The sequence below is a fragment of the Eulemur rufifrons genome, chromosome 19 (genome assembly GCF_041146395.1).
Source record: "Eulemur rufifrons isolate Redbay chromosome 19, OSU_ERuf_1, whole genome shotgun sequence".
NCBI classification, from domain to species: Eukaryota; Metazoa; Chordata; class Mammalia; order Primates; family Lemuridae; genus Eulemur; species Eulemur rufifrons.
In genome coordinates, this window is record NC_091001.1 from 103,031,563 (window position 1) to 103,054,937 (window position 23,375).

A 23,375-nucleotide genomic window follows, 5' to 3' on the forward strand; every position below is an offset into this window, starting at 1 on the left:
AAATACTGTTTCTAGTTTTGCTTAATCATGCGCAAGATTGGAAAGAGTTAAAAGAGTTTTAATTTTAATCATATCTTTACTACTGATTTGTAAAATTTTATCAACCCACTTTAATTTCTGTCTAGGCATTGGTTCTAGGCATTGGAGAAACAAAGATTGCTAAGAGATATCCCCTGCCCTTGAGGTCCTGACATGTGGAAGACAGTATGGGGAAACAGATGTAGTATGGCATAGAAATTATACCAATGGGGGAAATGATGCAGACATAACCAAATTAACAGGAAGGTCCTGAGGAAGAACAGTGGCATTCATTACTCACAGTTTCATAGACTCTATAAAGATCTGTAATTATTTTATTTGATGACCCTAACAAGTCTTTTAAGAACTCAATACTCAAGGTGGTCTCTTTGCTAACTGCTGATTAATCACTTTACTTTAAAAATAGATATATGTGTCTATCCCCAGATTGCATTTAAAAATTTTTTTTCTCCCATCTCTACTTTTTTTAATGTATAATAAAGCTATTTTTGCTTTTTTTTTTTTTTTTGAGACAGAGTCTTTCTCTGTCACCTGAGTAGGTGCAGTAGCATCATCATAGCTCACTGCAACCTCAGACTCCTGGGCTCAAGTGATCCTCCTGCCTCAACCTCCCAAGGGGCTGGAAGTACAGGCATGTACCACCACAACTGGCTAGTATTTTGTAGAGACAGGGTCTTAAACTCCTGAACTCAAGCAGTCCTCCCACCTCAGCCTCCCAGAGTGCTAGGATTATAGGTGTGAGCCACTGTGCCTACCATATTTTTGCTTTTTTTTTTTTTTTTTTTTGTTTAAATTAAGTCTAATGCTATGTCCCTGGTATTTGAGTAAATTTGTGTATGAACAGTAATTGCTTCATATATTCTTTGTGGGCATAGATTAAATTGAATCACAAGATGCAGATGTAGTTCAAATGACAGTAATTAACTCATATTTCAGTAGGTAGCTCAGGGAAGAATTCAGAGAAGAGATGATAAATGATTAATCTTTTAACTGATGAGTTTGTCAAGTGACAGAAAAGGTTAATTGCCTTCTAGATAAATAGAATTCTGTGTGCAAAACCTATGGAGGCATGACATTGTAAGTTATTTTGCAAAAAATGGTATTTGCAATTTTGATAGGAGGGAAAGATTGACAGACATTTAGGACAAAATCAATAAAACTTGTTAATTGAATGTAAGAGAAGGGAGAATGATGACTCCTAGGTTTCTGTCTGTAGTAATTAGCTGAAGGATATGCCATCAATTAATTTAGAATTATAATTTTAAAAAAATAGATTAATCAAAAGTATATAAATCCTATTTTAGAATTGTTAATTTTGAGCTTTTAGGCCAGAGATAAGTATTTGAGAGTTAGGGGTAAAGGGTTTTCTCTGTCTGCATGAGAATTTGACGTTAATTTAATTTCTAGCTCTGATTCCAGGTTTCAAAAACCTGATAAAAGTGAAATTTCAATTTTGCTACCAGACAACATTGCTTATGGTAAAAATGAGCCCTGACAGGTTAGTTGCACCTGAACTAGGAGAACTCTAAACGTGGTGGGATGCCATTATGGTAAGTCTTGTAATTGGGCATTTCCCCTGTGTAGAGCTCAGAAACCATTCCTGTGAAATCATTATGCAAGATGCTGGCTTCTGTGAGGAATATCCTCCTTGAACCTGAACTGTCATTTTAAGACCAGAAAGTGCAGTCCTAGACAGCTGGATGGCCTGTTCTGTGAACTCCCACAAGGACTCCCATGAAGGGGGAGAATGCCTAGCACTGCCTTGCTGGCACATGTGTTTTCAGTCACTTAGCAGTGTAACACACGTGGCACACAGTATCCTATGAAGGGGTACGAAGGTGAGCTAGGTTTGTGCAGTATAATGCCAGTTTTCTTGGAAGTAGGTGAGTTTATGTGCCCAGAACAGGGAGTTGGGCAGGGAGTTTGGGAGTAATCCTATTTAAGGGTTTAAAGTAGCTGGCAAGGAGAATGAGAGAAGAAGCTGACTCAAAGTCCACTTTAGACACAAAAACCTATGATGCCTGCAGGATTTTTCACTAATGTTTGTTTACTTATAGATATGAGTGGAGAGTATGTATTGTTGGATTAATACTCTATCAGAATTTTTTTAGAGTGGGTGGATATTACAGAAGAAGAGGAGGGAAGCAATTCAGTGTGCTGTTGAGAGAGTAGTCCAGAGATGAGCCCTGGGAGCCTTCATTATAGACCCGCCTTAATGAAGTTAGAGAGCAGGTTTAACAGGCATGACAAGCCTGTAAGGAGAGGGGCTTGTGGTAAGAGAATTGAGAATTGAAGGGAACAGGTCTAGGTGATGACAAAATCCATATTTTGGCTTCAAGGGTAGTTTGCTGAAGCACGTTAGATTCTAATTCTTTTGTGTGTTGACAAGAGTCTGGAAAGTGTTTAATATTCCATTTACTTTCGCTGCCTTATCAACATTTTGAAGGGATGATTTATTTTGTGAATGTGAAGAATTTTTGTCAATATAAATTATGGTTCTAATGCTACAGTTTGAAATTGGATATCTTAATGTAGAAAAGAACAATGAAATATTATTAGAATGTATCAGATATGTAGGACTCGTTTTATTCATTTAGGCTTACTTTAGATAACGTCAGCACAGGTACCTAGGAAAGTGCCTAGCTCCCAGAGAGGTATTCAGGAAATATAGTTTCTTCTCCTCCTGGCCTTGTCTCCTTCTTTACAGTAGAAGTAGAAGTGACTGAACTACTCATCTTGTTGTGACCCACCCAGAACCGTGTTTGCATTTGCACTTCTTGCCCCATCTCAGTAGAAGAAATATTCTTCTAAAGCTACTCTACTTGTGCGCTGAATTGCATATTTACTTCTTACCTGACTCATAAACCATTTTTTAAAATTATTTCAACCCTCTCCTGGGCCTTACACTTTCCTATTCCATTGACTTGTCTCCCCTTTATACATACTAGGTCACTGATTGCCTCTCTTGTCTTAAAAACAAACTCCTCCTGGGGTGACTGTGCATTTACTCCTTGACCCACTATTCTCTCTGGTCCCTGAAATGCTCGTTAATTCTCCATTTATTTCCTTGTTGCCAATCCAGTGAGTATATGTGTATATTGTATGTATGTATTATCTTCTGGTAGACCTTAGAGACACTTTGCTTGACTTCCTTAAAACTTTGTACTCCTTTTGTTACTATGACACCAGTTTCTTGGTTCTCCTGCCCTTCAGGTGTTTCTCAGCCTGTTTTGTGGGCTTTTCTTTATCTACTCCTTTGATTACGGTACTCCCCACAGCTCTGTTCTTGGGTTGTTATCCCTTCTCACTTTATGTATTCTTCTTATGTTTGGAGACATTAAAAATGCACCAAATTTTAAGCATATTTTTTCCGTATTTTAATTTGTGGTATCTTTCCTTTTACTTAGCTTTAGAAATCCCATGTTTATATTCAATGATTTCTTTTAAGCTTAATTAGGATCATAAAATCATTTTGTTCTGTAACTCCTCTTACCAGTGAGGCCTATTATACTTGCCTAGATTTTGTGAGTGATTTTTCCTTTCCTTCTTCTGTTCTATTAGGCTTTCTGCTTAACATTGTTTGGCAAAATGATTTCATATTATCCTCTCCTTGTATCTTGTCACTGACATCTCATTGCTAATATTCTTTTCTACTTTGCATTCTCCTAGACTGGTTTTATGGCATCTCTTAACATACCATTAATTGTAATATAAGCCAGTATGAAATCAGTCCCAGGGAAGAATAGCAAAAGGAAGGGGTGGTTGTGACTTGGCGCTTTAGAGCAAACTAGTAATAGCAACTCCATCTAATGATGACATGTGCGTGCTGAAAAATATTTACTCCTTCCTAGCATAGAAACCTGTGCTCTCAGTGGACTGTCCAGAGCCTGCATTTCACCATAATCTTCTGCCACATCCTCCCACTCCCTTTCTTTATCCTCATTCCCTACTTTGTTTCATGGACTGCTTGACCTTTCTAGAGTACCCATGCCCTATTCTTTCCTATACTTGTTTTCACTTCCACTTGAACTCTATCCTAGGTATATATTTTGCTCTAAAGCACCAAATCGATATGTATTTTCCACTTCGATATCCAATAGGCATTTCAAACTTAATGTGTAAAAGCCAAACTCCTGATTTCCACCCCCAAATCTGCTCCTTCTATAATTTTCTCCATCTTCATTTCTCAGTTGCTCAAGCCAAACACCATAGTCATCCAAGTCATCCAGTCATCCTTGATGCCTCTCTGCTAACCTACATCCTATCAACTGTACTTTAAAAATATATCCAGGATCTGACCACTTGTGTGGCAACCACACTTGGTTCAAGACATCATCATGTTTCACAGGAGTATTGCGCAGGCTGACCTCTCTGCTTCTGGTTCCCTGCCACCACAGTCTAAGTAGCCAGCGTAGTCAGATCGTGTCATTCCTCTGCTAAGAGTGCCCTAAGCTTTCCCATCTCTCTCTTTTATTGTAGGCCTGACTGTGACCTCTAGGCCTGCGCCCTGCCCTGCTTAGTCCACCACAGCACTCTGGCCTCCTTGCTTCTGTGACGTCCCCCTCAGGGCCTTTGTGATTGCTATTTCCTGTGTCTGAAATGCTCTTCTTCAGGATACTTACGTGACTATCCCATTTTCTGAGGTGTCTATCTAGTGTCACCTAAATAAGGCTTTTCCTGACCTTTTTTGTGTATAAAAGCAGTATGTGCTACTTTTGTATTCTTTCTTTTGCTTTATTCTCCTTCTCCCTTAAATAAAATGTAAGCTCCATGGGGAAAAGGATGTAGTCTGTTTTGTGTACCACTCTGAACAGCACCTGCTATCTAGTAGGTGCTCAGTAAATACATGTTTTCCGAATTAATAGATGAATAGGTATAAAACATATATGCAAAGATACTTTGTTTATTTTGGAATTCTAGGACTAAGAAAACTTTATTTTAGAATTCTAAGACTAAGAAAGCACTAAGAATACTACCGACATCTTCCCGTTAGCCTTTCATTGCTCCTGTAGCTACTATTCTTAGTATGTCCATTCCTCAGTGCTGTTAGTAGCTCAGATGTTTAAATTTTAGTTGAAAAATTGAATGTCATTTAAGGAGCCCAAATTACAGTTCATAATAATATCTTTTCTCTCCTAAATCCTGTATGTTGATAGTAAACTTTATTTCAGATTTTCTTGTCTTATCAGTGGGTGAACTGTTTAGCTATTTAAAATGTATTTTAATTATTTGACTTTTTTACATTTATGTATGATAGCAGTATAAGATTTAAGGAAATTGTAATTATTAATTATAACATGCAGGTGGGCATAATGATTAAGAATCTGGGCTCTAGAGCTGCTTGGTTTTAATCCTAGCCTGGCCACTTAACTAGCTTTATGATGTTGGGGAAACACATTGAACTCTCTGAAGCATCCTCATTTGACAAAAAGTGGAGAGAATAATTGTATCTATCTTATATGATTGTTATGAGGATTAAATGAGCTAATATTTGTAATATGCTTAGAACAGTGTTTAGCACATAGTATAATATAAATGTTTGCTAAATTAAAATTTGATGGTTAATCTTTCTATATTTTTGTCTCCTAGAGCTGCTTATCATCCAGAGTTTCCAACAGTTCTGACAGCTTTAGAAATAGATAATGCAGTTGTTGCAAATAGCCTAATTGACATGAGGAGCATAGAGACCGTGCTACTAATCAAAGTAAGACCAGGTCCTTGCTGTGTTTTACGTTTTCTTTAAATGTTTAAAACTGAAGATGCTTATATAAATTTCTGGTCCCCTTTTATCGTAGAGTTATTGATATGTTTCACCATTACACTTTTACCTCACAGGAAAATCTATAGGATAATATAAAGCTGGTTGGTTTGTGCATTTTCTGCCCCAGGGAACTTTATAACTTTCAGCTATTCTTTGTAAAAAAATTTCACAAATGGATATTATTTTTTTGGTGTATGGTGCTATAAAATTTATTTTGTTCATTTTTTCTTGATTGACTGCCAAATCATTTTTTATTTGCCCTTACATACATACATTATTATTGTTCTAGTTTTTAACTGAAGTACTTTGCTTGATATTTTACAAATTCTTTCTGATGTAACTTTGCACTCTGTAAAATAAATCGATATTTACTTTTCATCTGTGTATGTATTTTTATGTACTTATTAGATCACCATACTTTTTCATCTGTTGACATAAATTTGCTGAGATGGGACAAATAGATTCAAAACAAATTTGTAATCAAGACAAGCATAAATGAGTCTGTAGCCTGTTTTTCAATTCATAGAAACTAAAAAGTTATGATCTCAGTAACTCAAATGTGTTATATACGTATGTTAATATTGTAATTGTGGGTTTGGCGCTCTCATTTTAGAAGCATACTTAAAAGAAAATAATAAAGCCCTGTTGCAAACGTCTGTCCTTAGAGAGGTTGAGGAGGCCTTGATTAAACCTAATCCTCTTTTTACTTTCTTTGGGGCTTAAATATTTCCATGCTTTCCCTACTTAATTTGATATACTAATCTTTTATTGGAATTTGCTATTCACTCATGTCTTTTCTAGGGTGTAAAAGTCATTTAGAAAAAATAATCTGTATGAACTGGGCTAAAGTAAATATTTTCACCTAAAAAGGTACTTAAAATATTTTTTAATTTTAAATGGATAGCAATACTAGAATTTAAAAATAAAGTACATTTTCCTGAAGAATTGTTTAGAGACTTTTTAAATAGTTTTAACTCTTTGAACCTTGAAAGTTGTTCATGAAATTCTTATATTTACGGAATTATTTCATTTGAATATTTAAATAAGAATCCTTGAATTAATATAAGAAGGATAGGTAGCATTTTGAAATTATGTACATCAGGAATGCTTTCTTATAGTTTTAAAATGTATTTTCTCCTGTTTTTTTTTAGAATAATTCTGTAGCTCGTAAAGTCATGCAGTCCCAAAAGCCACCCAAAAATTGTAGAGAAGCTTTTACTGCTGATGGTGATCAAGTTTTTGCAGGACGTTATTATTCATCTGAAAATACAAGACCTAAGTTCCTAAGCAGAGATGTGGATTCTGAAATAAGGTTGGAGTCAAGTTTAGCTGTACTATATTATTTCCGCTGCTTCCTTTAGGGTTCAGATTCTTTCTTATTACTCTTTTAGTGGTTATTTCAGTGAAGAACTACGAGTAATCTATCTCAGTACTTTGTTTTAAAAGATCACTTAGCTGGATGTAGAATTCTAGGTTGTCAGTTATTTTGCATTGTCAGTTTGACAACAGTGTTCAGGACTGAGAACGCAATGTAGTATTCCCTCAACTGGCTGATCTACACATTGTTCATTACTTGTCCTCAAGGAGATAAGGAGCTTAACTCAGAATGTAAATCAGCCATATCACTGTGCCCATTGTTTAGTTCTGCCAGTTTGTCCCAGAGAGGGTACAGAGGGCTGGTTTACGTTCTGGCTCAAGGTCCTTATTATGTTTATGACTGTTACTTTGAGTTTCACTATTGTAGAAAGAAGATTAGTTGACACAATTAGAACACCTTCCTAGGAAAACAGCTGCTGGAAGAGACAAATTGAGTAATTAAATGAAACTAAGAAGTATACTTAATGATATTTCAAGATCATGCAAAAAGAATTTTTGGTGCCAAAAATCATGATTTCCTGACTGAACTAATTCAGATGATGAATTGATGGGTTGGACCTGAATTAATGATTTAGAAGATCTTGAGTAGAAGAATGTAGAACTTAAATAAAAGAAATACCTAAGAAAACTGAGCAAAAAATAATTCTAAATGCTTGCACGTGTAGGGAAAATGAGATTTTTGTTGAAATAAATTTCTCCTTTTCAAATAATATTAGTCATTTTTGTGTGATTATGAGAGCAAAATAAAGGAAAACAATCATAATGAATATAGGAAAGTTTAGTAAAACTTCTTATTTAGCAATAGAAAAAGTTGAATGACCAGCAACTTGGGTGTTATGGCCCTTGCTTTTGCTTATTATCTCAATGTGGTTTTCAATTATAAAAGTACACATACTGTGTAAGCAAGCTCTCAGAATAATTACGTGTGTGGTCCATTAAAAAAAATTACCTGCAGATTTTTGAATTGTCAAAATACAGTAATATTTTCCTATAATTTTCTGAAGTATGTTTTTCAAATTTTATTCTTCTATTTGTTCTTTCAAACAGCAAATATTTAATGATTGCCTAATGTGTCAGACACTAATCTAGATGCAGGAAACGAAGTAACACATGGAGGTTAAATTAAGAAGGAGGAGATAGACTTGTAAGTGAATACTAGGTCCAGGTGGTGATCAGTGTTGTGGAGACAAATAGAGCCCAGCATAGGGTAAGGCAATGAGGGATGTACTCATTTTAGTTAGGCTGTCGGGGAATGTTGTGTTTATCCCACACAAACAACTCACATACTCAGCTCAGGCTTGATATAGCTTTCATTAGGTAGCCAATGCTCTTTCTCCATGTCAAACTAAAAACTAAGAAGGAACACTATGTGAAAATAGTTTTACCCATTAAAAGGAAGTTGTAAAATTTAGCCATTTTATTAATGCAAAGTATGTTGATCGCTTAAGTTTGTTCTAAATATTCAGAAAAATATATAATAAGAATATTGTCTTTGCTCATTTTCGTTTTTATTTTTGGTTTAGGTTCTAGTTTTCAAAGTTTATTTGGCAATTTTTTTTAAGCAAAATTACTGTGTTAATATATGATAAAATAAATATTTCATATTAAATCTTGAGGAGCCTATTAAATTTTTGCATCTGGCCTCATTTTTATCAGAATTTTCTCTTCCTTTCTCCATTTTTATAATTAATTTTTCATTCATTCAGCTAACATTTATTGAGCCTTTTTTAAATTTGAAATTCTACCAAGGTAGCACAGTTATTTTATACACCATAAATATTTTATATACTATCATTTTGTGTACCAGTAAAAAAGAAAAACAGTTCTGCTAATTGAACCATGGACTGGAAAATGGTTTCAGATTTCAGAGATGTTAAATTGTGAAGTAATATACATCTTAGTGGAATATGGCCAACACCAGGGAATATTCCCTAGACCAGGGAAAAGTTTTTTAACTGCAAAGGTGGTTCTCTTCCACCAAGCACACAGCTTTGGAAGACAGGTACTTGGATCAGTGGGGCAGGAAAAGATCACTTCTGAAGCCAGTTAACTCTGCTGCATAGAGACCCTTTGGTACGGCTTTGGTATCTGTTTGCTTTGTTCTCCATCTCTTTTTCTTGTCCTCTTCTTCTTCCCCTTCACTCCTCACACATTCTTAGCATTTATTCACCAACAATAAATATTAAGCTATTAGTTTTATCTGTCTTTGTCACTCCATGCCTTTGTGTGTTTCTTTCTGCCTTCTCCCCTTAGGTGGTCCAGCTGATTGAAAACTTCAGAGAAAACAATTTAGTTGTCTCTTTTCTTAGACTCACTCGCATGTTCCTGTAGTACTGTGGACATATAATATAGTGTCTTGTTCGCATTTTAATGTTACAACTCCTGATATTTTTCTTTTTTAGGAATCACACCTTAATTGTTTCTACCTCTGACTACCAGTATCTGACTACTAGCAGTCGAGAATCCACGTATAACTTTTGACTCCCCCAGTACTAACAGCCTACTGTTGGCCTTACTGATAACAGAAACAGTTGATTAACACATATTTTGTATGTTATATACTGTATTCTTATAGTAAAGTAAGCTAGAGAAAAGAATATGTTATCAAGAAAACTCATAAGGAAGAGAAAATATATTTACTTCCACGTCAAGTGGAAGTAGATCATCCTAAAGGTCTTCATCCTTGTTGTCTTCACATTGAGTAGGCTGAGGAAGAAGAGGAAGAGTTGGTCTTCCTGTCTCAGGGGTGGCAGAGGTAGAAGAAAAGCTACGTATAAGTGGACCCACACAGTTCAAACCCATGTTGTTGAAAGGTTAACTGTACTTGTTAATGAAATAAGTAAAACTAGATTCCAGTTTAGAAGATGTTTTTTGAAATTTCTACAATAGATTTTCATGTTATTAATAACTTGGTAGGATTATAGAACTGGTTTAACTGAATAGGATTTTGCAAATAAGTTGTTACAAATAAACCTTTCTTTATAAACATCTAAAATATTTGTAATATTGAGAAAAAGATTTGAAGTATTTTTTTATCCTCTCCTTTCCATCAAGTGAGTTGGAAAATGAAGTTGAGAATAAGAAGGCCCAGATATTAAATCTTCAACAACATTTGTCTGCCCTTGAAAAGGATATTAAACGCAATGAAGAACTTCTTAAAAGGTGCCAAGTACATTATAAAGAATTAAAGGTAAAAAAATAAACATCATTTTGTTTTTCCCAACTTGTCACTTCCAAGTTAATTTTAAGATCCTATCATTCATGCTGAGCAGTAGTTCTCAAACCTTTGGTCTCATGCTCCTTACACTCTTCAAAGAGCTTTCATTTGTGTGGGCTGTATCTCTCAATATTTCCATTTTTAAAAATTAAAACCAAAAATTTAAGAATATTTATTAATTCATTTAAAAATAATAAACTGTGTTGACATAAATAATATTTTTTATGAAAAACCTAAAGAACTTAATGAGAAGATTGGCATTTTTTTGTAACTCTCCAGTGTCTGGTTTAATAAAATTTAACTAGTTATATCAGCTTTTACATTCAATCTGTTGTGATATTACACATCATGTAGTTATTAACCTTCTATACACTCATGAGAAAATGATAGAAATGGTAAATAATATCTTAGTGTTTTTATGAAAATATTTTTGACTTCATGGATCCCCTGAAAGGTTCTCAGAGACTGCCAACGGTTACTTGGATCATATTTGGAGAACCACTAGATTAGAATAATGTTTCCATAACTTGAGACTGTGGACTCAACGGTATCATCATTTTAAATGCTAAGATGGATTACTTACATCTTTTTTTCATGGGAATGGATTACCAATCAGGTGATGACATCAGATATTATACATAACCTCCTTTCGTTCATAGACTACTGATGTATCCCTTTCATTAATTATGGTATCCTTCTATATCATAAAGCATAGTAGAGCTTTGTGGATTAATACATCCTTTCCAAGATTTTTTTATTTTTTTATTTTTATGTTACTAAAATACTTTTCTTTCAGATGAAAATAAGAAAAAGTATTTCTGAAATTCGGGAACTTGAGAACATAGAAGAACACCAGTCTGTAGACATTGCAACCTTGGTAAAATGCTTTTTTCCAAATTAAATATAATGTTAAAGAATTAAACTATCATTTAGGTTAATGGCAAAAAACTCTCAGCTTTTTTTTTTTTAAATCCTTTTAATTGAAGCTACTCTGTGATTGCTGTCTCCATATTAAGGTGGAAACTAGCTGGTATATAGCCTTCAAATTTCTTAATATTTTGTGTATATAACTTGCATGAATAATAATTGATTTTGTCTTCTACCACATGAAATACAACTTTATCAAAACTTAATTGTGATTCTAAACTACTAAGCATAGTGGTTTTCACATAGGCACTCTTAGAGTATCAGCATGAATGAACACAGATGTCAGGACCATCTTTTAGTTAGGTGTAGTCTCTTCTTTTTTTCCAAATTAGGGTTTTTCATTTTAATTTATCACATATTTGTTACTCCATATTTTTTTGAGGCATTTGTGTATGACATTCAGCTTAGCTTTTTCTGAGTTCCAGTAAATAGTAAATTAGATAAAGTGCAGTCTTGTTAAAATGAATAAATATTTATTGAGTGTCTGCTCTGTATTGGGCAGCATATTAAATGCTAAGGAATACAACAGTGCACAAAACAGAAAAAGGTTTTGTGCTGATGCTTTACTCAAATGAGAAAATTTGTCTTCATTTTTTACTAGTAGTCTTGTTTTCCACTTTTTATTTTTCTGCTTTAATTCCTTTTATTGATACACTAAACTTAAAAGTATGGACTGTATCTTATTTTTATTTACTTGGCATCTAAGATACAAGGTATGTGTCTGGCACAAGGTATATATTTATATACACTAAATATATTTGGGAAAAAAAATGAGTAGATAGAATAAAAGTTATTCCTTTTGGTTATGATCTCAAGCAAAATATTATTTAACTTGTCTACTAAATGTTATCCCTTTGTATTTTTGAATCTGTTGTCTTCTGTTTCCTAATTTATCATTAAGGGTATGGAAATATTCTAGTGTTCTTTGTATTTGTATTTGATCTGATTTACCTATAGCCTCTAGTTTCTTCTCTCTCAGAGTTATTTGTATATTTTTTCTGTTTGATAAGTTGAAGTGTTTTAATTAACTCTCTACGCTCTTTAAATATTATCAGGAAGATGAAGCTCAAGAAAATAAGTGCAAAATGAAAATGGTTGAGAAAAATATGGAGCAACAAAAGGAACATATGGAATATCTTAAAAGTCTAAAAATTGAAGCAGAAAACAAGTATGATGCAATTAAACTGAAAATTAATCAACTATCAGAGCTAGCAGATCCACTTAAGGTATCTATTGTTGGCATTCTGTTACATATGCATTTTATGTTTTAGTTTTATATCCGTAATGTATTTGTTTTATGTTACCCTGTGTGAATTTTTGATTAAATACAAATATAGCCACATAAAAATGGAATGTAAAGAATGGTAGGAACCAAACCTTTATCATTAGGTCAGTTAATAGTAAACATTTCTGCTCATGGCTTTAGGAGAATAAATCACCAAATTTCCCTCTGTTTCCCCCAGAGGATTATAGCTTTTGTTGCCTCTTTATTTTGTGATTCTTTTTCAGAACCAGGAGCAGGGACATCTTGTACGTTGGAGTTTTCTCATCTTTGCTTTTTAGTAACTAAAGGATTAGCTGCTATAAAAGCCATCTTGAAATAAAGTACTTAAACTGGTAAAATAACGATACCAGTAGGCTGTAATGTTAAGCGTATATAATGTAATACATGCAGCATCTACTAAAAAAAGCTATACAAAGAGATACACTCAAAAATACTATAGATGAATCAAGGTGGAATCCTAAAAAAAGGCTTAAGTAACCCCCATGTGGCAGGAAAAGGAAGACAGATTAACAACAACAAAAGGGAAAAAAAAAAACAAAAAATAAAATGGCAGACTTAAGCTCTAATATATGAATAATTTACATTAAATGTAAATGATCTAAGTAAACAAAAGACAGATATGGCCAGAGCTGATTAAAACATAACTGCTGTCCCCAACCCCCAGGCCTTGGATCAGTACTGGTCCTCACAGCAGGAGGTGAGTGGTAGAAGAGCAAGGGAAACTTCTTCTGTGTTTACAGCTGCTCCCCATTGCTTGCATCACCAACTGAGCTCTGCCTCCCCTCAGATCAGCGGCAGCATTAGAGTCTGCATTATGATGAGTTGTATAATTATTTCCTTATATATTACAATGTAAAAATAATAGGAATAAAGTACATAATAAATGTAATGCACTTGAATCATTTCAAAACCATACCCTCACACCCCGGGTCCATGGAAAATTATCTTCCATGAAACCAGTCCCTGGTGCCAAAAAGGTTGGGGACCACTGATCTATAAGATGCTCATTTTAAATATAGCTATATAGGCAGATTGAAAGTAAAAGGATGAAAAGTAATGTATTTTACAAGTAATAATCAAATGAAAGCAGAAATACCTATATTAAAATTGAGTAGACTTCAAAAAAAGAAAATTACTAGAGGCAGAGATGGACATTATATTAACATAATGACAAAAGGGGTCAATCCACCAAGCATACGTAGCAATTCTAAGTATGTGTGCACCAAATATCAGTGCTGCAACATAGGAGAAGCAAAATCTGATAGCACTCCTTCAACAACTTATAGAACAGCTATACAGAGAATCAGCAAGGATATAGAAAAACTCAATAGGATTTATATATCGTTCAATAAAATTCACCCATTTAAACTGTGTAATTCAATGGTTTTTAGTATATTCACCAAGTTGTGCAACCATCTGCACAATTTTAGAACATTTTCCTCACTGAAAAAGAAATAGTGACTCCCCGTTTCATCCCCACAGTCCCTGGAAATACTAATCTACTTTCTTTCCATTTGTATAAATTTGCTTATTCTGGACATTACACATAAGTAGATTCATACAATATGTGGTCTTGTGTGACTGACTTCTTTCAGTTGATATAATGATTTCAAGGTTCATCCATGTTGTAGCATGTATATCAGAACTTCATTCCTTTTTATTGCCTAGTAATATTTACATTTTATTTATACATTCATTAGTTGATGGACATTTGGGTGCTGCTGCTGTGAACGTTCATGTAGTTTTGTGTGGATATGTATTGTCATTTGCTAAAATAGATATGTAGGAGTGGAATTGCTAAGCTACATGGTTATGCTATATTTTGTGGAACTCTGAAACTGTTTTCCAAAGCAACTATATTGTTTTAAATTCTCACCGACAGTGTTGGAATGTCTTAATTTCTCCACATCCTTGCCAACACTTGTTATTATCTGCCTTTTTAATGTTAAACATCTTAATGAATGTGAAGTGATATCTCATTGTAATTTTGATTTGCATTTTCCTTGTGGCTAAATGCTGTTGAATAAAAATTTCATATTCTTGTTGGTCATTTGTTTATCTTCATTGGAGAAATGTCTGTTCAGATCTTTGCCCTTTTAACAATTGAGTTATGTCTTTTATTTTTGAGTTGTAAGAGTTTTTTATGTATTTTGGATATGTGTTTGCTGTTTTTCATGCTATAGTAAATGTTTTAATTCATTTTTCAGTTATTCCTAGTATATAGAAATGTCACTGAATTTTTTTTGTTTGTTTTTCTTTTTTTTTTTTTTAATTTTTTTTTATTTTAACATATTCAGGGGTACAAATGTTTAGGTTACGTATATTGCCCTTGCCCCACCCAAGTCAGAGCTTCAAACTGTCCATCCCCCAGACAGTGTGCACCGCACCCATTACATGTGTATACACCCATCCCCTCCTTGCCCCTCCCATGTGCCCGACACCCGATGAATGTTATTACTATATATGCACTTAAGTGTTGATCAGTTAATACCAATTTGATGGTGTCACTGAATTTTGTATTGACCTGTATCTAGTGATATTTCTAAACTCACTTATTTTTAAAGCTCTTCCTTTAGAATTTATACACAATCATTTCTCTTTTATTTTTTTTAGACAGAGTCTTCATCTGTCACCCTGGGTAGAATACAGTGGCATGATCATAGCTCGCTGCAACCTCAAACTCCTGGGCTCAAGCGATCCTCCTGCCTCAGCCTCCTGAGTAGCTGGGACTATAGGTGCACACCTTGATGCCCAGCTAGTGTATCTATTTTTAGTAGAGATGGGGTCTCACTCTTGCTCAGGCTGGTCTCGAACTCCTGAGCTCAAGCAGTCTTCCCACCTTGGCCTTCCAAAGTGCTAGGATTACAGGCATGAGCCACTGTACCCAGCCTTTCTCTTTTAAATACAGTTTTACTCTTTATTTCTAATTTTTTTGCTGTGTATTTCCTTTTCTTGTTTTAATTGAACTAGCCAGGACCTCCAGTAAATGTTGACATCTAATACAGTGTTGAATAGAAGCGAGGAGACTAGACATTCTTGCTTTATACTTGATCTTAAAAAGAAAGCATTCATTATTTCATCATGAAACAGTAGCTGCTATTTGTGTTTTAATTGTCCAGTTTTTGAACTGTTTTCCCTCTTTATTTCCTCCCTTTGGGATTACCAAGTAATTTTTAGTATTCCTTTTTAATCTCTTCTACTAGCTTGTTAGCTGTACCTCTTGCTTTATTTTTCCAGTGGCTGCTATGCATTATGATGTACGTCTTTACCTTATCCTACTCTACTACTGTGTATTTTAAATTGATCTTGGGATAGCTTCATTACAGTTATATTTTATGCTCAAAATTGTGAAGTTATACCTCCAGATATGATAACTAAATAAATCACTGTTAAATTTCTTTGCATCCTTTCCTTCTCCCCCAACCCACATTTTAAAAAAACAGGTGGTTTTTGTCAAGTGACCTCTGTAAATATCTAGCACTGCATTTCAGGCTAACGTGGGTTCCCCCAAAACTACTTTGTTTAGCAAAGTAAAGTTGAAAGTACCATAATATATGGAGACTTCATGTAAGAATTTGAATATAATGTGACTTCTTAATTTTTAGAAACTCCTCAATTCTATTCAGATATGTACAGATATGAATTCTCACACTTGGATAATCCCAGCCTTTGTTGAGTTGTTAATTAGTTTTATACCTATGCCAGAAATTTTTTTTAAACAATCTTTTCTTTATAGATTATTTTGGCTTTATTCAAACAGGATGAATTAAACCTTGCTGATTCTGAAGTCGATAACCAAAAACGAGGGAAACGGCATTATGAAGAAAAACAGAAAGAACACTTGGATACCTTAAATAAAAAGAAACGAGAACTGGATATGAAAGAGAAAGAGCTAGAGGTTATCCACCATTTTTTTTCATTATTTTATTTGTAGCATTAGTCATGATTATTAAAGTGTGTTTTCCCTAATGTATTTCCAAAAACAGACAAGCTGTCTGAATTTCTATTTCATATAGGTAACAGGTATTTGGGTGAATCAAGCGAAGAGGCTTAGGGACCCTCAAAATGTGAGGACTTAAATTAAGCAAGACTGCAACGGTCTCATATCATGCTTCTGAGTGATTTAGAAAATGGCGCTCTGTCTTGGCACACTTAGCTCCTTAAATTCCCAGCTTGGCATGCAGAAAGCCACTTTGTGTCAAAAACAGGTACCCCTTCCTCTGAGTAGTGAGGGTATGGGCTGGGCTGGATTTTAGTGCCTGCTAGACATGCCTATTGACAGCTGTAAGCAGTGGTCCTGGTTTTAAAGGAGAATAAATTGAGAGCAACCTTGTCGTGACTAGAACAGTTGGATTCCAACTTTGCTTTCATATATCTTCATGAAAATGATTTAAACTCTGTAATACATTTCTTTTTATGTTTGTTTGTTTTCTTATTTAAGACTTACAATGTTGTGAATATAAAATAAGTACTATGTGTAAAAGAGCTTTGCATTTTTTAATCTTTTACAAACATGAGGGTCTTTTTGTTTGAGTTTTCAATACTATTAGTGTTCAGAGTCCATCCTAAAGAACAGGGAAAGCTAGGTCTGAGCTCAGTGGCCTGGGTGCTACACTTTTTGTAACTGCTATTTTAAATTTGTTTACCAGGAAGTTGTGGAGATCTTACAAGTTATTAAAGTGATATACAGCAGTGTAGTTTTCTCTTGAAGATTTATAATGACTCTAGACTATATCTTCAATATAAAACTTAGATAAATAAGTTGATACTAAATGTAATTAAAATATATTTCTTAAGTATAAGTTTGGAATTTTACTTTGCATATTTTGGCACAAATAGTGTAATGGATCATTAACATCAAAGAAGAGTTTTAAAAAGACAGTAAACATCTATTTTCCTAGGAGAAAATGTCACAAGCAAGACAAATCTGCCCAGAGCGGATAGAAGTAAAAAAATCTGCATCACTTCTAGACAAAGAAATTAATCGCTTAAGACAAAAGATACAGGCAGAACATGCTAGTCATGGAGATCGAGAAGAAATAATGAAGTAAGTGGTTGGTAGCTTTTCTACTTTATTACATTACCCACGCATATTATAAATACATAAAAAATAAATGTTTTATATATATAAATCTTAAATTTGGCTGAAGTTTTAGTAGTTTAGCTAGTTATAGCTAAACTAGTCTTTTATATGTGTGTTAACAATAGAGTAAGTTTTTTTCTTCTGAATTATTACAAAACTCATTATGGAAGGACATTTTAACACAAATAACTTTTTTATATCTGTAAGTTTTATACAGACAAAATGTTCAACTTCATAAGTAATCAAAGAAATGCAAATCAAATTAATTAGAATCCATTTTTCAAATGCATTACATTGAATAGGATAAAAATAACACTAGTGCTCCAAATCAGAGAAGTTTCAGTGAAACAGATATTTTTTGGCAAAAATGGAAGCTGGAGAATAATTCGAGCACAGGTTCTGAAGAAAGAATGCCTTGGTTTGAATTGCAGTTCTACCACTTACATGACTTTGGTAAATTATCTAATCTCTCAGAGCCTTAGTTTTCTCATTGATAAAATGGGTATAATTATAATAGTTACCTTATAGGGCTGTTATAAAGATTAAATGAAATAATCCATAGTAAATAATATGTAGGAAGCATAGCATGTAGTAGTTATTATTAAAGTCATTCTGAAAAACATATAGGAAGTATGTGTCAAAATATTTGACAAAATATTTTACCAAAATTTCAACTGGCCAAGTACTTTGTTACTATAACATAATCCAAAATGAGAAAAACAATTTGTGCTCAGAGATGTTTATAATACTGAAAAATTAGAAATAATGTATAGCTGTTGGAGAATGATTAAATTACATTAGAAAATTACAGCTATTACATTTTCTGAAGAACTTTCTATATAAAAAAGTTTGGGAACAGAGCGATCTCAATTTTATTTTTAAAACATTGAGGAAGAAACATCAAAATTACAAGAGCTTTTTCTTTTTAAAAAAGGTAACACATCACATGTTTTAAAAATATAGTGTAAAAGAACAGTGAAAAGTTTCACTTTCTCTATTTTCATCATCCCCATCGCTTTTCTTTCCCATCGCTTGTATTTTATTAATTTATTAAATATGCTTTCAGTGTTTCTATATGCAAATCCAAAGTAATGTGAGAATCTGACATATGTTATTTTTCATCCTTGCAGATAAACAAGATAGTACACTGTATAAGCTATTTACAGATTATGTTCTTTGTTTTTTTATTAATACATAATTACACATATTTATGGAGTACATGTGTTTTGACGCATGTATAAAATGTGTAATGATCAAATCGGGGTATTTAGGATATTCATCACCCTGAACATTTATCATTTCTTTGTGTTGGGAACATTTCAAATCTTTTAATTATTTTGAAACATATTATTGTTAACTGTAGTCACCTCTACTGTGCTATCAAATAAGGTCCTTTCCACTCCATTTCCCCACACCCACCCCTGTAGGTACCAATTCTTTTTTATCTTTTGTTTTTGGTGTTTGTTGTTTGTGAAAGTAAGCAGATCCATATGAGTTTTCTTTTTACCTTAGTTCTGTTACTTTCTTTCACAAAAGATAGCCAACTGCCTTGCTTTTATCATTCAACAGTATATCCTGAGAAATCACTCTGTATCAGTTCATTGAGGTCTTCCTCATTCTTTTTACAGCTTCATAGTACTCTGTTGTGTGAGTGGACAGACACACACATTGAACTGTACCGTAGTTTATTCAGTCATTCTGTTCGTGCATTTAGATTATTTTCAGTATTTTGCAGTTACAGATAATGCTTCAGTGAACTACTGTGTATGTGTATGCACGCACATGCTTGCTTTCGTGTTGTTAGATGTCTATCTCTATCTTCACAGTAAATTTCCAAGAGGTGACTTTGTTAGACTGAAGCATAAATGCATAAGTGGTTTTGTTAGATATTGCTAAATCCTCTCTATAGGGTACGTACCATTTCTGCATTTGCACCAGCATTGTACAAGTTGAGTATCCCTTATATGAAATGCCTGGGACCAGAAGTATTTCAGATTTTGGATTTTTTTTTTTTTTTATTTTGGAATATTTGCATATATATGAGCTATCTTGGGAATGGACCCAAGTTCTAAACATGAAATTCATTTATGCTTTATGTATACCTTATACACATAGGTTGAAGGTAATTTGATACAATATTTTTAATAATTTTGTGCATGAAACAAAGTTCATGTACATTGAACCATCAGAAAGCAAAGGTGCTTTCTATCTAAGTCACTATCTAAGCCACCCGTGTAGACAATCTTTGGTTGTTTGGCATCACCATCATTCCTGACTCTGAATTTATATGTACCAATAAGCAATCATTTTCTTACACTTACTCACATTTATGTATTGCACAGTAAAAAATATGACATAAATATCTGGCATGTGCAGAAAAGATGTATCACAGCTGAAGGGGGGATGGTAGGGTCTTTTTTTCCCTTGGGAACACTGAATAAACTGTGTTGTGTGTCTGTGTTTTGATTGCAACCCATCATGTGAGGTCATATGTGGGATTTTCCACTTGTAGTATCATATTGGTACTCAAAAAGTTTCAGATTTTGGAGCATTTCAAATTTTGGACTTTCAGATTAGGGATGCTCAACCTGTATAAGAGAGGATGCTTCCCTACAATGTTACTAACGGAGTAGATAGTATATATTACGCTTTTTCATTTTTGCCTGTCTGATGGCTGAGAAATGGCATAGTAATGTAGTTTTAATTACATTCCATCATTATAAATAAAACTCAACTTTTTTCTTATATTTAAGAACCAGCTTTATACCTTGTAAATTAATAATCTTATATCATTTTCTATAATTTTTATTTTTCCCTCAAATTTTAAGTTTTTAAAAATATATATAATAGCCATATGTTGCAAAATTTTCTCTTAATTTGTCATTTCTCTTCAGAATTTGTTTATGTTGTTTTGTGGGGTTTTTGCCATGAAAAGATAATGTTCATTTAGTTTGACTGGTCAGTCTTCGTATTACATTTGGATTTGGGGTTACAGTTAAAAAGCCTTTCTCTACATCTAGATTATGGAGGTATTCACCTTTTTTTTTTTTTTTTTTAGTACTTTCATATGTTCATTCTTTATATTTGGATCTCTCATCTATTTAGAGTTTATTCCTGTGTATGGTATAAGAAATGGATTTTATCTTTTATTTTTCTGTTTCATTGTTTTGTTTTCTTTTTTGAGGTCTTCATTTATACATGTGTTTCATATCCTTACCTTCTCTGGTTAATCATTTTGTCTGACCATTTTATCTGATCTTTTTTCCATTTTGTTTTTCAACTTTATGTTCTCAGTTTCCATAAATGTGTTTTCCATGTTTCTTTTACCCCCAGCATCTCATTTTGTCTTCACATCTGCTGTGTTTGTGGTCGTGGTGGTGTTCTAACCCTCACCTTGGGTTCTGCTTTACTTCTTTCTGTTGTCTGGTTATCACCTTCTATTGTTTATTCTTTGAGTTCTTTTATTTATTTGTTCTTTCAGTTCTTTTCTCTCTGCTTTTGAGGTATCCCTTTCTGGTAGTACTTGTCTTATAGTATTCAATTACAATTTTCATCTACTTAATGGCAACATTGTTCTATTAAGTTTTCTTTATCTATGGGAGGGTTTTGCTGTTCTTTTTCACCCCTTTTTTCCATAAACATCTTCACATGAATGCTATGCTTTTGTCTTTTTTGTTATTGACTTTTTAATTAGTTGAATTTTCCTGGACTGATTGTTTGAAGGAGAATGGGAGGGGTAGCTGTGGGAGCCTTGGCCAAGGTTGCCTTTCATACTAAGTCAGGATCTTTCTCTCCCTAACTACAGTAATAGGCTGTTGCCCTCTCTAATTGCGTATTGGAATGGCTATGCCTTCTCTGTCTCTTTGACTTTATCTTGTTTAGGATAGGGGAGAGGGGATTCTAATGCTGAGCCTGCATTAGAATCTGTTTCCTCTATTAGTTCCCCTATTGGCATCTGTCACTAAGGGAAACCTTTCTTCCAGTGTGACCCCTCACTTTTAGAAGGTGTGTGTGTGCTAGCACCCTCTAAGATCTGCCCCCTCCAGGCCCACTTGGGCACTTACTCACATCTTTCTCTCCCTTCTCCAGGCCTTGGACTTTGTTCCTTCCCAGTCTGGTTAGCACTCTTTCATTCTGTAGCGCTTCCATTCCGGGAGTATTCTGACTGGAAGTTTTGCTAGGACACCTTAGTACTCCTTGCCTTCCCTGTTCTCCCCAGTTAAATGTATTTGAAATTTTACTCTTCTTAGGTATTTTATTTATGGCATTTTTTTTTTTTTACTTAATATTTTGTTCATAAAATAGGCAGTACCAAGAAGCGAGAGAAACCTATCTTAATCTGGATAATAAAGTAAGGACTTTAAAAAAGTTTATTAAATTACTGGAAGAAATAATGACCCATAGATATAAAACATATCAACAATTTAGAAGGTAAGTGAATTTAAAAATATTACTACATATTATATATTTTTGTGGGTTTTTTGTGTTTTCACATTATCTTTTATAAAGAATAAAATCAAATTAAAAGAGCTTTATATAATTCAGTTACAGCAGAGACTATTAGTGCTTGCTTTATCATTTAATAATTTAGGAGTCTATAATTCAGAGAATTCTAGATTTTAGGGGACCTTTATAGCAAGCTTATCCAGCTTTTCCACTCTGTTAGATATGCTTTACTAGGTGACTCATAGAAGAGAGTTCATTGCTTAATTAGGTCTTTTGAATAGGAACTCATTGGTTCTGAAACAGCCTATTTTACCCGTGGACATTGCATGTTCTTAATGGATACAAGTGTTTGGTAGGACCTGTTGAGGCAGATCTCAGTTGATTGCCATGATCGACTAGAATGGGGTAGCTCCATAAATGCAGATACTCTGTTTTGTTTACTATTGTATCTCCAGTGTCTATAACTGTACCTAAAATATAGTAGCACTTGATATACATTGATTAAATAAGTGAATACAGGATCATGAAAACAGAATATTATCAACGTCACCCAAAGATTCACAGATTCACAGGGATCGATTGACCCCAACTGGTGTCACAAGCAACAGAAATAAACCAGAGGACAGTTGTTAGGGCGGGATGAGCCTTAACATACTTGGACCCAAGGCAGCCCTCGTCCTTCTACTTGCCTCTGTTTTTACCCGGTGGCATTCCCTCAGCAATATGCTTTTTAATCATTTTTGTACCCTAAACTTTACAATCTTAAGACTATAGAAATAAAAACAAAACGTATACCTAGCTCTAATACTTTGGGGAAATTTAGAGAAAGCCATAAAGAGAAATATGTTTGACCATATTCCTTAATTAAACTGTAGGTTAGTTTTTGAAATGCCTGTTTTAGTTTTAGAGGCATGTTATTAGGACTTGAATTAAATAGAATTAATTTTTACCCTTTTGAGGCTACTTTTAAGCTTTGTTAGTTGAGACTAAAGTAGGCCTTGGTTGGCTACTTTAGTATCCTTCTGAGTCCTCTACCAATACCTTGTGAATTACGAGATTTTCATTCTAGCCAGTGTGAACATGAACTATTCCTGGATCCGCGTGAGCTTTGGGGATTGCTTGTGCTTCTTTTGGGTATTTCTTCTCCCAGCCTCAAGTAGTGTCCTCACACATACACACTGATCAGTACTCAGCTCAAGACTAGAATAGAACCCTTTGTGGATCCTCTGAAGTTTCCTTG

The 23,375-nt window shown here is 33.9% G+C and overlaps 1 protein-coding gene across 1 annotated transcript in view; it reads left to right on the forward strand.

The window, feature by feature from the left end:
* The window catches only part of SMC6 (structural maintenance of chromosomes 6), a 76,644-nt gene that overhangs the window by 37,911 nt on the left and 15,358 nt on the right, over positions 1–23,375 (forward strand). Inside the window, exons 16-23 of the mRNA XM_069493892.1 lie at positions 5,629–5,743; positions 6,952–7,112; positions 10,232–10,367; positions 11,191–11,271; positions 12,377–12,547; positions 16,367–16,504; positions 17,508–17,653; positions 21,995–22,120. Coding sequence (XP_069349993.1) covers positions 5,629–5,743; positions 6,952–7,112; positions 10,232–10,367; positions 11,191–11,271; positions 12,377–12,547; positions 16,367–16,504; positions 17,508–17,653; positions 21,995–22,120 — 1,074 coding nt within the window. The remainder of the gene's footprint in view (positions 1–5,628; positions 5,744–6,951; positions 7,113–10,231; positions 10,368–11,190; positions 11,272–12,376; positions 12,548–16,366; positions 16,505–17,507; positions 17,654–21,994; positions 22,121–23,375) is intronic.